The sequence below is a fragment of the Tamandua tetradactyla genome, chromosome 15 (genome assembly GCF_023851605.1).
Source record: "Tamandua tetradactyla isolate mTamTet1 chromosome 15, mTamTet1.pri, whole genome shotgun sequence".
NCBI classification, from domain to species: Eukaryota; Metazoa; Chordata; class Mammalia; order Pilosa; family Myrmecophagidae; genus Tamandua; species Tamandua tetradactyla.
In genome coordinates this window covers 49,390,104-49,405,575 of record NC_135341.1, presented here as the reverse complement: position 1 = coordinate 49,405,575, position 15,472 = coordinate 49,390,104, and the positions used below count along the sequence as shown (strand labels likewise).

The following is a 15,472-nucleotide window of genomic DNA, read 5'->3' as shown; positions in this document are numbered from 1 at the left end:
AAAGTGTCCTCTCACACTATAAACGGATCAAATTTCTGCCCTTTGCGGGTTCCACGACATCTAGCATTTCTCACCACCTTACCCTTAAAGTACTAAACTCCAGTTATTTTACTGTCGCCCACCATCCGACCCCGGATTTCTCTCTCACAAGAGCGCGCGCGCGCGCGCGCACACACACACACACACACACACACACACACACACACACACACACACACTGTGAGCGCTCTGAAAGCAGAAGCAGCTCCCAACACGGACCTGAAACAGTCTTTACACAGTAAATATTAAGTGGATGAATGAATAATCGCTACACTAATTAAAGAATGGATGGATGGAAGTAAGTAGTTAGAAGCAAAGTTTTGTAATCAGATTGGCATGGCTGTATCATAAACTCTTTCTCCATCAGCGCCTCACACTGATCATCATAAAAAACGGAGACGATTCTGCTGACGATGACAACGATGACACGATGACGCTTGAAGAAGCGAAGCGGAAGGGGCGGGACCGGAAGCGGATATGCGACTGCAAGTTAGCGGCGGCTCTGTTGCCATGGACACCCGGAGCTACAGAGGGCTGAGGTCCTCCGAGTCCGAACCCTACGTGTCCGAGGTGGCAACCCGGGGGACAACCTCGCGTCTCGCCCGGTCCCACAGCCCCAGCCTGTCTTCTTGGAGGTCCTCCTTGCAATCCTCCCTCGCCTACTTTGAGGGCTTCTCCTGCAGCTCTGAGGGCCGGCCCCGCCGTGACTCACAGCCTGAGCTCGCGCTGCATCCGGAGCCGCAGCTGCTCCGTCTGCGCCCGGCCTCGCGGCGCACCCAAGACGTCTCGCACCTGCTGACCGGCGTCTTTCGCAACCTCTACTCGGTGGAGGTAATTGGCGAGGACGTGAGCACCAGCTTAATCAAGGCCCGCGGCAGCGAGGATGCGCGCCACGAGAAGTTCGTGGATGAGCTGCGGCAGGTAACGCGGTCCCTGCGCGCTTCCTGCCCGTGGCCGCGCGGTGGCGCTGTAGCATCGCATTTGTGGACTGGGCAGGAAAGCCAGGGTGCTCTATAAAATAAAGAAAATTAATACCTATCTCATAGTTTTTAAAAAATAAGTTAGTGCAGCAAAGCATTTACAACATTGAGCACCTGGCATATAGTAAGCACTCAGTGAGTAATAGTTAGTGTTGTTACTTTTATTTGAATACGGTATTAATTCCTGCACTCAAGTATTGGGAATCTGGGATTAGTGCCAGACCCAATAAGAGGACACATGACACAAACCATGGTGCTTTTTTATTTTAGTTTGGTTTGGTTTTTTTCTTTTTCTTTTTCTTTTTACCATGGTGCTTTATATTTAAGGTCTCTGGTCACTTCTGCTGATCCTAAACAGATTTAACTACCTCCTTCTAAGCCTCCATTATACCCACATTCATATTTCTATTATAGGACTTCGTGTGTGTGTGTGTGTGTGTGTGTGTGTGTGTGTGGTAACATATGCAACACAAAATTTCCCATTTGAATCATTTCCCATTTTATTTATTTTTCACTTCAGTGGTACTAATTACATTCACAGTATTCTGCTACCATCACCTCCATCTTTTTCGTGGCCCCATACAGAAACTCTGTTAAGCAATTCCTACCCCACAGCAGCCTCTGGCGACCTGTGATCAGCTTTGTCTCTATGAATTTGCTTATTCTAGATATTTCACATAAGTGGAATCATTTCTCCTTTTTGTCTGACTTATTTCACTCAACACGATTTTAAGGTCTATACGTATCACAGCATGTATGGGAACTTCATTCCTCTTTACGGCTGAATAATAATTCCACTGTCTGCATATACCACATTTTGCTTATCCATTGGTCTGTTGATGGACACGTGGGTTGCTTCCATCTTTTGGCTGTTGTGAATAACTCTTCCTGTTTCTTTGTATGCCTTGGATTTTTTTTTGTTGTTGTTGGAAGTCTGGACATTTGAATATTTTGATGTATTAGTGCTGGAAATCAGTTCATTCTTCTTCCCCAGGGTTTGCTGGTTGTTTTGCTTTCTTTTTGTCTATGTTTGTTTGTTTTGGTTGTTGAAGGCTGTGCTGTAAATTGATTCTGTGTTGAGGCTTTCCTTCAACACCTACTCTAGCTTTTATTGGCCTGTGTATCGGTCTGAGGTATACATTTAGGTTCTTCTCAGATTTTTTCAAGCACGTTGTCTTACCCTGGGGCATGCACATTTACTCAGTTCTGTGCCACTTCTCCGCACACTTGCCCGCCTTAAGTCAGTCACCAGTCGGGTTGGAATAGACATATAAGTACATTAAATTTGTGTATTCATTGTGCTCTGTTCTCTCCACCAAGGGCCTACATGGTAACACAAACCACTATCCTACAGATGTCCAAGTAGAGCAGGTGGTAGGATCAGGGCAATTAAAAGCTCTAAGCAGATTTCTTATCATTTTTAGGTTACATTCTCTTGATTCAGCATTCGTTTGGTTGCTGTTTACCTTTGACTGTTTTCCGGAGTTCTGGGGCAGTTCATTCTAGCAGTTTCTGCTTATTTTTCTATATTTTGGGGAGTTGGGGTTTGTGTGCATTTGGAACTTCTTACTCTGTCATCTTGCTGATGTCACTTCTATCACAGGACTCAAGAATAGGCTCTATTCCTCTTATTGGTATTCTTGCCTTGCCCTCTACTGGATTGTAAACTTTCTGAGGGGAGACTGTATCTGATTCATTTCTCTCCTCTATTTTACATGGTAAATGCACAATAAGTCTTTATTAAAAGAAAGACCAAAATGTTTATCTTTGAGGATCTGTCAACTCTAGAAATATAATAAGTAGCGTTGTCTCCCTATACTAACTTGTCCTTAACATTATCTGTAGCAGTGAGCCCTCTGCTTCTTGCTTTGAGAAATCTGAACTAGAAAATATGGACCAGAAGCTTGGCTAGCTGGTGAGTCGATCTGTAATCAATCTGGAGGAGTGTGTTGGGCAGGCATATTGTGCTTTTCAGAAGCTGACACCATGTCAAGGTTTGAGATACAAGATGATGGTTAGAGATCAATACCTGTGAAGGAACGGGGCAGAAACAGGATTGGGCAGTGGATGACATCCACTGTGATACATGCCTGTCACTTGATAAATGGTGGCAGATTGCTTTGGAGATGGCATTGCCAATCAGGTTTCTCTCTTTGGGTCTCAAATTGTCAGACTTTTGTAATGTTGCCTACCGTAGTCATCAGAGGCAGTTGCCTCAGGAAGGACATGATATCAGACAAACCTTTTCTGACAGCTGACATAGACTCTGAAGGTGCTGACAGCTCATCAGCTCTAAGCTAAATGCACTCCCTGCAGCCAGGCAGCAAGTCCTTCCTTGAAGGGAGCTCTGGGTTATACATGCCCTTGTCTACCACATGTGGTGTGGTAACTTGGATTAGGTATTGCAGAGTTTGAATGACAGTTTTCTCTATGAGGGAGTCAGGAGACAGGGTTCCAGTCCCGGTTGTGTTACTGACCTTACTATGAAACTTTTAAGCCATGTTCCCTCTGTTGGTTTCAGTTTTCATGTCTGTTATGTTGGGCCACCTGGTCTCTTTGGTTCTGTGACTGGTCGTCTGTACTTTATGAGAAGCCCTGATGCTGGGGTGTGGTTGAATAAAGCAATGTGTCCTCACCATATTTCTGTGCCTTTGGTCATGCCCACTTCCCAGATTCGAGAGCTCTACAAGCAGCGGCTGGATGGGGTTGAAATGTTGGAGAGACATATCATTCAGGCCCGTGCTCGGGCCATGGCGGAGGAGGAGCGGACCATCCACCAGGCAGAGGCACAGTTCCTTGAGGCCTCCAGCAACATCAGATTGCCTCCAGGTGTGTATAAAGAACTCCCATATGCTTTTCACCCTATTTCCCCGACTCTGAATGTTTTACAATATTTTCTCCATTGCTCATTCTCAAGCCTTTTTCTGAACATTTGAGAGCAGGTTGCAGATATGATGTGTCATCACCACAAAACACTCCACTGTGCCAGTCTCCAAATAGGAACACTATCCTACAAAACAAGCATGCAGCCCTCCAGATCAGGAAATCAGCTTTGTACTGCTCTAACCTCCAATCTAACCTCCAATCCACGTATCCCATTCAGATTTTGCAAACTGTCCCAGCATGTCTCTTTTTCCTCTCTTGGCCAGGATCCTATTCAGAAATGTATTGCACTTAGTTGTCAAGTCTTTTAGACTCAGTTTGGAACAGTTTTTCAATCTTTCTTGTCTTTCATGTCCTTGACAGTCCTTTCATTCTGTAAGAGGTTCTGTCTAATGTTTCTTCATGACTGGGCTCAGACATGTATTCTTGGCAGGATAAATTACTTGGCACATAAATTACTCTGTGTTCGTCTCACTGCATTGTATTGTATCGAGAGGCGTAGGATATTGACCTGCCCACTCTGGTGATGTTCATCTTGATCACTTGGTCACCTTGTGTCTGCCAAAGTCATCAACATCTGCATGAAATTCACCATCTTTCCTTTATAATTTTAGTATTATATGGAGAGGTAACCTCAGATTATACCAATATCTTGTTCATCATCAAATCTCCATCTACCAGCATTTATTGACAACTGTTTCCTGAACCAGCCACCTCAATAATGATTGTGATAATTTCTTCTTTTTTGAGTTGGCTTTCTATTCTAAGAAAAGCTTTCCTTTCACCATTTACTTATTTATTTAACTGCTTTGAAGCCATGGATAATATTTTTATTCAATGTATTATAATCCATTACTATCATTTTTTATTTTGATGCCCAAATTATCCCTGATTTGGGCCATGGGAATCCTTTCAAGCTGGTTCCTGTGTTCTCTTGATATATCCCTATCATTTGATGATTGTTTTCTTATTTTCTGGTACAATAAAATGTTCCAGGCTTGATGGTAGAGTTGTGCAGAGAAGGTAGGATTTGGCAAAACGGATATGATTGCTGAATCACTAAATTGGTATTTCTTTTGGTCTCTAGTATCTTAGAGCAGCTAAAAATAAAAACCTAAAATTGTAACCCATACCAAACTCTGAAGTCTGTTCTGCAACTGATTGTGCTGTGCTTTGAAACTTATTGCTTTTTTGTATGTGTGTTGTTTTTCACAAAAAGAAAAAAAAAAGTCAGTTGTAATGGTAGAGAAATGTTTATTTTTTCTTGCCTCCTGTATTCTGGAGCAACTGGAAGGAAGGATCTGAGATGATGGTATAGTAGCCCATGACAGACTCTGGGAACTGTTCTGTAGCTACTTGTTGAGGAGTGCTTTGAGGACTATTGCTTTTTTCTTTCTTTGCTTTGTATATATGTTATATTATACAGTAAAAAAAAAAATCATTAAAAAAAATGTTCCAAGCTCATCTTATACTATTCCATATTAGCCCTGGAATCAGCCATTTCTCCAGGGAGTTTGGGTTCCTTCAGTGAACAATGGCATTTGGAGGCCAAGATCTAGGTACTAGGGGAGCTCTTTGCTATTAGGGTGTCATTGCTTCCAGACCCTCTTACATTCGTATCATTACATCCATAATGATTTCTATATCTACCTGTGTATACCAATACTTCCAATTCCAATCCAACACATCAGGATATTTTCTAGCTTTCCTATTTGCCATGTTTATAAATACCTTCTCCAGAAGTGAGAAACTTGGCCCCTCTTGTCCTCCATATATTTACTTATTTGCCCAAGCAGTTTACATATTTGCTCAATATAGCTAGTCTCTAACCATGCCAGCCATCTCCTTTGCCTTCCAGCTCTGTACGTTTTCTCCTGCCACCACTTTACATCTTTAATTACTATTGGCCTGTGCTTCCACAGGGCTCCCCAATTCTGGTATATACCTTTGCATGGTTCCTTAAACTATCCCTTACTATCACAACCACTCTGTATCCTAAGCTGCTATACTGACTCCTTCATACTGGGAAAAAAAAGAATATGGGGAGGAAAAGGGGTCTCTATCAGATTTTGATTAATGATTTAATTTTATTTTTGTCAAAATTATTATGGCAGTTTTGTCTCTGTGTGTCAGCCAAAGTGTTACGCTGAATGGGTTGTATAAAGCAGAGTAGAGTGGGGTCCAGCTTGCCACAAGAAGAGTTAGGGTTGTACCATAATTTCATACTGGTTTCCAAGAAGTAACTCTTATTTCCTACAACATAGGAAGATTTTGCCTTATAATATTACGAGTGAGCTCAGTCATGGCAGTAAACACAGCGATGAGAGGTAGTTGCCTGAAGGGGATGAGAGTAATGGGTGCTTTTATAGATACTCTGAGATATAGTGGAGGTTGTTCTATAATTAGTGTTTGTTGAGTTGTTTGGCATTTTAAAAGTAAGTATAACAATCTTCATTTGTATTTTAGTCCATTTACATTTCTTGTGATTACTGATATAGTTGGACTTATTATTTTTACCATTTGTGCTTTCTATTTATCCTGCTCTGTCTGGACTTCTGTTTTTTTCCTGCCTTCTACTGAGTTTTCTTTATTCCTTTCCTGTCCCCCTCCCTACCGACTGGGATATGATGGTTTCTGTTTTGTTTCTTTTGTAAATTACCCTAAAAATTTTTAATGTATTTGATTTTTAAAAAAATCCTAAAGTAAATGAATATATCCACCTATAATGTGATTTACCTCCTTTATCCCTAGATGTTTTATATGTTAATTGTATTAATCAAGATTGGCCTTGTATTAATTAGCCCCCCAAATTAATTTCTGTGTCATGCAAAGTCCACCTTGGATCTGGCAGCTTCCCAGAGCAGTGCTTTCAAAAATGCAATCTGATTCCATCTTGTGGTTCTGTAGTCTCAATATTATAGCTTCATGGTCACTGTGTTAAAGGGGGAAAAAAGCTGGAGGGTCATGCAGCTCAAACCTCACACAAGATACTTTCACTCACATTTCATTAACTACAGCTATCAAGCAAAATGGTCCCAACCTAACTTCAGGAGAGGTTGGGAGATGTCTTTCTGTGTTCCCAGGAAAAGGAAAAGGTGTGGGAAATACCTAGCATTGCTTTTGTTACAGTATCACTATGCAATATTTTAATTCTACCCCCTAAAGTAGCAATTATTTTAATTATTTTATATAGTCAAAGCTTGTTAGATTTATTCAGATGTTTAGCCTTTTTTTTCTACCTTTTCTTCTTGTACTGCATTCTTTTCCTCTGGATGTATTTTTCTTCTTGAAGTACATTCTCAAGTGAGGATGGTAAATATTTTCAGTTTTTGTTTGTCTGAAGATGTCTATTTCACTGCCACTCTTGAGTGATGGTTTAGCTGATGGTTTAGCTAAGTAACGATCTCTAGGTGGACAGTTATTTTCTCTTAGCAATTCCAAGATACCCCATTGTCTTCTGACATTTATTGTTGCTGTCGTTGAAGGTTAAAATAAATTGAGTAGATTGAAATACTAGTGGTCAATGAGAGGGAGGGGTAAGGGGTATGGTATGTATGAGTTTTTTCTTTTTTATTTCTTTTGCTGGAGTGATGCAAATGTTCAAAAAATGATCCTGGTGATGAATACACGACTATGTGATGATATTGTGAGCCACTGATTGTACACCATGTATAGAATGTTTGTATGTCAAGAATGTAAGTTTGCTTGTTAAGGTTTACAATAAAAAATATATATATAAAAAGAAGTCTGTTATCATCTAACTGTCATGCCTTTGTGAATATTCTGTGCTTCCTCTCTGGTTGCTTTTAGATCTCATTGTCTTTGGATTCTGCTGTTCCTCTGGTCCATGTCTAGTATGGATTTACAATTTGCAGACTCATTGTGATTCTTGAATGTGAGCATTCATATCTTTTATCAATTCTTTAAAAATTACAGCCACCATTTTTAAAATACTGCCTTTCCTTTATTCTCTGTATTTCTATTCTGTCATCCATGCCCAAACCTCTCATTGCTTTTCTTTGCTGTATGTTTTGTAATTTTCTTTTATTCATCATCCAGATTACTAACTCTTTGTTAAAATACATCTAATATGCTTTTTGACACACTCATTGAGTTTTTTATTTTACGCACTATAATTTTAATTTCTCAAAGTTCTGTTTTTTTTTGTTTTGTTTCAAACCTAGTCTTTTTTATTGGAGGCTAGAAATATGAAAGCAAAGTATCAGTAGGCCCTGCTTTCTCTGTAGCATTCTGGTGGTGGCTTGCTGGCAGTCCATAACTCATTCTCTGCCTCCGTCACATGGGGAGCTATTTCCTTCACTCCTACTGCTTTTAACAACTGCAGTCAAGTTGGATTAAGGCCTACCGTTATGCAATTTGGCCTCAGCTTAATAAGATCTTTGAAGATCCTATTTACAAACAAGTTCATACCCACAGGACTGGGAGTTAAGATTTAAAAATATCTTTGTGAGAGGCACAGTGCAATTCATAACATTTAGTATGTAGGCCAAAACTCAGAATTTCTGAATTACATATATGATGGGGGAACATGTATTCTTCATTTGTCTCACCTCTCCTGTTAGTTGTAGGGGGCCTCCAAAGGAAAAAGTCATTTAAAGGTACCATATTTTAAGATAATGGCAGTTAGTGGAGCAAGTAAGAATGTTTGAAAACACCCAAGTCTCTCACTAATCCTATTTTTTCCTTAAGTTTATCAAATATACATATTTTTAAAAAATCTAAATAGCTTTAGGGCAGGCCACGGTGGCTCAGCAGGCAAGAATGCTTGCCTGCCATGCCAGAGGACCCGGGTTTGATTCCTGGTGCCTGCCCATGTAAAAAAGAAAAATCAAATAGCTTTAAAGATCTTATAATGAAATATGCAGAATCATATTAGGAATCAAAGGTAACTTTCTCAACATGATAAAAGGCATACATGAAAAACCATAGCCAGCAACATACTCAATGGTGAGAGGCTAAAAGCTTTCCTCCTAAGATCGGGAATGAGGCAAGGATGCCCTCTGTCACCACTATTATTCAACACTGTACTAGAAGTTCTAGTGAAGCAATCAGGTAGGAAAAAGAAATAAAAGGCATCCAAATTGGAAAGGAAGAAGTAAAACTTTCCTTATTTGCAGATGACATGATCCTATGCTTAAAAAATCCTGAGAAATCTACAACGAACTTACCTGAGCTAATAAACAAATTCAGCAAGGTGGCAGGTTATAAAATTAATGTGCAAAAATCAGTAATGTTTCTATACACAAGCAATCACCTAACCAAGGAGTCAATTAAGGAAAATATTCCATTCAAAATAGTAACTAAAAGAATTGAATATCTAGGAATGAACTTAACTAGGGATATAAAAGGACTTGTACACAGAGAACCAGGTAACATTGTTAAAAGAAATCAAAGATATAAATAGGTAGAAAGACATTTCATGCTCATGGAATGTAGTTAAGATGTCAATTCTACCCAAATTGATCTACAGATTCAATGCAGTACCAATCAAAATTCTAGCAACCTACTTTGAAGAGTTGGAAAAACTAGTTACCAAATTCATCTGGAAGAGAAAGAGACCCGAATAGCTAGAAGCATCCTAAAAAAGAAGAATGAAGTGGGAGGACTAGCACTCCCTGATTTAAGAACTTATTATAAAGCCACAGTGATCAAAACAGCATGGTACTGGCACAAAGATAGAAGTATTGGCCAATGGAATTGAATCAAGAGTGCAGAAATAGACCACCAAATTTATGGTCATTGATCTTCAATAAGGCCCCAAAATCCACTGAACTGGGACAAAATAATCTTTTCAATAAATGGGACATGGAATATCAACAGCCAGAAGAATGAAAGAGAACCCTTACCTTACACCTATACAAAAATTAACTCAAATTAGATCAAACACCCAAATATAAGAACCAGTACCCTAAAGCTACTAGAAGAAAATGTAGGGAAACATCTTCAAGACCTAGTAACAGGAGGTAGCTTCCTAAACTTTATACCCAAAGCATAAGTAACAAAAGAAAAAATAGATAAAAGGGAGCTCCTCAAAATCAAATGCTTTTGTGCCTCAAAAGACTTTGTCAAAAAGGTAAAGAGGCAGCCAACTCAATGGGAGAAAATATTTGGAAATCATACATCGCATAAAGATTTGATATCCTGTGTACATAAAGAAATCATACAACTCAACAATAGAAGAACAAGCAACCGAATTATAAAGAAGGCTGTAGATACGAGTAGACATTTTTCTGAAGAGCAAATACAAATGACTAAAAAGCACGTGAAAAGATGCTCATACTTATTCACTATAAGGAAAATACAGATCAAAACTACAATGAGATACCACCTCACACCTATGAGAATGTCTGCTATTAAACAAATAGGAAACTACAAATGTTGGAGAGGATGTGGAGAAATTGGGACACTTATTTACTGCTGGTGGGAATATATAATGGTACAGCTGTTATGAAAGGCAGCTGGCAGTTCTCAGAAAACTAAATAACAAGTTGCACTATGACCCAGCAATACCACTAGTCAGTATATACCCAGAAGAGCTGAAAGCAGTGACACAGAGATTTGCACACCGATGTTCATAGCAGCATTATTCACAATCACCAAAAGATAGAAGCAGTCCAAGTGCCCATCAACAGATGAGTGAATTAGTGAAATGTGGTAAATATATACGATGAAATATTATGCAGCAATAAGGTGAAGTGACGTCCTGAACCACATGACAAGATGGATGAGCCTTGAGGACATAATGCTGAGTGAAATAAGCCAGACACAAAAGGATAGATACTGTATGATTCCACTTTTTTGACTACAGTAAAGCCTCCAATACCTTGGAACAGATGGAGATGGAAGCCTGGAATTGTGAAGTTGTGACCTCCGCGGACTCTATAGTCTGTTCTGCAACTAATTGTTACAATGTATTTTGTAGGTTGTTGTTTTTGTATATGTATGTTACTTAAAGAGAAGGAGGAGTATAACTTTGCTGGTTTGAATGGATATATGCCCCCTAGAAAAGCCATGTTTTAATCAAAATCCTATTTCATAAAGGTCGAATAATCCCTATTCAATACTATATATTTGAAACTGTAATCAGATCATCTCCCTGGATGATGTGATTTAGTCAAGAGTGGTTGTTAAACTGGATTAGGTGACAACATGTCTCCACTCATTTGGTTGGGTCTTGATAAGTTTCTGGAGTCCTATAAAAGAGGAAACATTTTGGAGAATGAAAGAGATTAAGAGAGAGCAGAGAATGCTGCAGCACCATGAAACAGAGAGTCCACGAGCCAACGATTTTGGAGATGAAGAAGGAAAATGCCTCCCAGGGAGCTTCGTGAAACCGGAAGCCAGGAGAGAAAACTAGCAGATGATGCTGTTTGCCACATGCCCTTCCAGATGAGAGAGGAACTCTGACCGTGTTCGCCATGTGCTTTTTCCACATGAGAGAGAGAGACTCTGACTGTGTTCGCCATGTGCCCTTCCACTTGAGAAAGAAACTGTGAACTTCATCGGCCTTCTTGAACCGAGGTATCTTTCACTGGATGCCTTTGATTGGACATTTCTGTAGGCTTGTTTTAATTCGGATATTTTCTCAGCCTTAGAACTGTAAACTAGCAATTTATTAAATTCCCCTTTTTAAAAGCCTTTCCGTTTCTGGTATATTGCATTCCAGCAGCTAGCAAACTAGAATAATAACAGAGAAGGTAGGATTTAACAAATGACTTCTGAATCATCATATTGATATTTCTATTGGTCTCTGTGCTGGTTTGAAAGGATGTATATACTCTACAGAAGCCATGTTTTAATCCTAATCCCATTTTATCAAGGCAGCCTATTCTTCTAATCCCTATTCAATACTGTATGTTTGAAACTGTAATTAGATCATCTCCCTGGAGACGTGACTCAATCAAGAGTGGTTGTTAAACTGGATTAGGTGGAGGTTTGTCTCCACCCATTTGAGTAAGTCTTGATTAGTTTACTGGAGTCCTATAAAAGAGGAAACATTTTGGAGAATGAGAGATTCATAGAGAGCAGAGCAGAATGACATAGCCACAAGAAGAGAGTCCACCAGCCAGCGACCTTTGGAGATGAAGAAGAAAGATGCCTCCTGGGGAACTTCATGAAACAGGAAGCCAGGAGTGAAAGCTAGCGGATGATGCAGTGTTCGTCACGTGCCTTTCCAGATGAAAGAGAAACCCTGACTGTGTTTGCCATGTGCCTTTCCACTTGAGAGAGACGCCTTGAACTTCATCGGCCTTCTTGAATCAAGGTATCTTTCCCTGGATGCCTAAGATTGGACATCTCTATAGACTTATTTTAACTGGGACATTTTCTCAGCCTTAGAACTATAAACTAGCAACTTATTAAATTCTCCTTTTTAAAAGCCGTTTCATTTCTGGTGTATTGCATTCCAGCAGCTAACAAACTAGAACAGTTTCTGTTGTCTTGGAGCAGCTAGAAGGAAGAATGAAAAATCGTGAAGCTGTAACCCATACCAGACTTTGAGATCACTTCTGTGACTGCTTGTTGAAATGTACTTGGAAATTTATTGCTTTTTTGTATATATGTTATGTTTTACAATTTTAAAAAGTTAAAATTAAACACAAATTATGTTCCAAGCATGTTTAAAAGTATTCTTTTGGCAGGGTAACTTCACCAGCTGGGTCAGTGATATTTTATGATACAGTCCTGGTGGCACAAAGTAAGCATTTAGTCTTGGGCATTTTCTTCTCATGTTTTGCCTTGTGCTTCTATTTTTGTTTTTGTTTTTCCCTTGATCCAAGTGCTAAGAATTGAGCACAGCACTCTTTCATAAAAGTAAATCTGGTGATTGTAGCACAACATTGGAATGTAATTAACACCACTGAATTATGTATTTGAAAGTGGTTAAACTGGAAAATTTAGGTTGTATGTATGTTATCAGGATGAAAGTAAACAAAACCATAAAACTGAGCAACACAAAGAGTGACTGTCAATTATAATTGATTGTTTCATTAGTTATAACAAAGGCACCACACTAATGCAAAATGTTAATAACAGGGAACGGTTATATGGTAGAGGTGATATGGGAGTTCTGTACCTTCTGCCTGACTTTTCTGTAAACATATGAACTGCTCTACTTAAAAAAAAGAAAAGGAAATATAGAAAGCTACCATCCCTCCCAACTTCAATCCACTTGCCAAAGGCAACCATTTATAGTTTTAATTCTTAGATACCTCTAAATAATATGTCTTAAATATTATTTCTTGGATTACCCATTGTTGACATTAATTATTAAAGCTTTCAACTCTATTAAATGAAATTTCCTCACTTGTCTGTGGGTCAGTTGGGAGGTGGCTGATCTGGCTGGGCGTGGCTCCTTGCTTCAGTTAGGGCTCAGGCCTGCTCTAACCTCTCACTGGCCAAAGCATATCACATGGCCCAGGCCCAAGTAAGGGGTAGAGAAGTACACTCTGCCTCTGGCAGCAGGTACTATCAAGTCACATGACAAAGACTGTGGCTATGGGAAGGGTCTAGAGTCATGCCAGTTAATCAATCTACCATATTTCTTAATTCTATTTTGTTATCGACCACTCTTTGAATAGCAATATTTTAACGCAAATAATGCTGCAACGCAGCTTTGCCCATTGGTTGGCCAAGTATTTGCTGATTCGTTTCTTAAATCTCAATATTACCAGAGAGTTCTGAGAAAGGAATTTGACAGATTGTTTAGTTTGGGTGGATGAAGAAAGGTTGGATGCACGTTCTTCAACTTAAGTCTGGCTTGAAACATCTTTGTCTTCATTCCCCTCTATGTAGTGAAGTCTGTCTTCAGATGGTGTGTGGACAGTGAGTTGCTAAGAAAACATCATTTGATCTGCCCAGAAGATTACCACAATGATATAGTGCCATTTTGTTCTGCACCTAAAGGTAACATGCTTATACTCTCTTAAAATCTTTTTTTTTTTTTTTTTTTAATTTCAGGGAAGTTCTTTAGTAGCAAGACCTCATTGGCCACCTTTGCTACCATTCATAGGTATTTTTTCCCCTTTGATTTTGGCAGTGACTATGAGGAGGGTCAAATCTGAGTATGCCTTTTCCTTGCTAGCTCTTGAATGCTTACAAAGTGACATGTGATTCTCTGGTCAGCTGCCCAGCACCACAAGATGTGAAAATATTTAAGATGTAGTTGAATGAGCCAAGAGAAGAAGAGACTGAAGATACAGTTAGGCAAAGCAGCAAGTTCCTGATGGAAAAAAGAGGAGATGGACTCAGAACATGGACTTAGGGATTTGTCCATACAGGAAAAGAGTGACTTTTCATCCTCAAGAATGAAGGAAAAGATAGGTGGGGTGGATAAAAATGTGTATGTGAGTGTATTATTGGGCTAATGGGAGGCAAGGACCTCTGAGACCGGAGGTGGAGGGCTGCATTACAGGCTTAATTTAGAGAGGTGAATTTTTGAAAGGGTTACCATGTAGATGAGGAGAAGAAACACACTGTAGACGAGCATCAGGATTTCCTAGCAATATCAGGCTTAAAAGGCAGGCTATCCAGCAGCCTCAGTCTGCAGGATTGTTTGATGATCTTGGGGCTTTGGTGCTAAGAAGAAGTTTGGGGTAGGATTGGGATCTAGAGAATTGGAGATGCTGATGAAGAAGAGTCCTGTGGATGTTTTGAGCAGCTCAGGGAAGTAACGTCAAAAAGAGGTGGTAGAATCAAGTGTCATAGGATACTAAGTCAGGAAACTTTTTAAAGTGAGTTGGAAACTTACTATGTTATGCAGGTTATTAAAGATGAAGCTAATATTTATTACTTACCAAGTATTATTATGCTAAGAAATGTGTGATGGTTCCAGTTTCATTCTTGCTTGCAATGAATATTCCTAGTTAGCCTTTGGGGATGTTCTTATAGATGCAAAAAGCTCACACATCTTTTGGTTCTTTGTGTGAGCTTTTTAAAAATCATGTTTATACATGGGGTATATATGTATGTGTGACCATTGTCTTTTCATGTTCTTTGACTGTGTTAGAAAACTGAAGAGATATTTCAACACTCTAGTCCTAAGTCTTAAATACATAGAATAAGTTCCGGCAATAGTTAATGTGCTAAGAGTAGTTACATCTGGTACAGTAACTTTCTCATGTGAAAATTTAGGAGAAAATATCAAGCTGTGTCTTAGTGGTTTTCTAATCGTCTTAGAAAAGTCCACCTCCTCACTCAGGTACAGTAACTCACTTTGTTTCCTTGGTGCCATAGGTAGATTCCTCCCTGGATGTCAAAAACTAACATTTAGTTGTGAGAAGCATTCCAGCTCAAAGAGAGAGCTGACCAAGAGTCTTGAAGTTTCATGCAAGAAGAAGCTTGCTGCTTCTGAAATTGAGATAGACTTCACTATGGACAGCCTGACATGGGACTTATCTTTTGAGGCCAAACACAGGACTAAAGAAACCATCCAGGTTAGTTTTGAAGCCTGTACACAGCAGTATATATGGGCAGGGGGGACAGGGAGGTGATGAGGGAAAAGTTCAAGATGACACAAGAAGTTCTGATGAATCCACGGCAAAATAGAGAGT

The 15,472-nt window shown here is 39.5% G+C and overlaps 1 protein-coding gene across 5 annotated transcripts in view; it reads left to right on the top strand.

Annotated features, from left to right (window-relative positions):
- The first annotated feature begins 504 nt into the window (after nt 1–504).
- Nucleotides 505–15,472, top strand: part of LOC143657428 (deleted in lung and esophageal cancer protein 1-like) — an 85,179-nt gene continuing 70,211 nt past the window's right edge. For all 5 annotated transcript variants that reach the window (XM_077129795.1, XM_077129794.1, XM_077129793.1 and 2 more), the window contains exons 1-4: nt 505–960; nt 3,692–3,848; nt 13,716–13,826; nt 15,156–15,355. In XM_077129795.1, the coding sequence (XP_076985910.1) occupies nt 517–960; nt 3,692–3,848; nt 13,716–13,826; nt 15,156–15,355 (912 nt within the window). In that variant the 5' untranslated portion in view covers nt 505–516. The remainder of the gene's footprint in view (nt 961–3,691; nt 3,849–13,715; nt 13,827–15,155; nt 15,356–15,472) is intronic.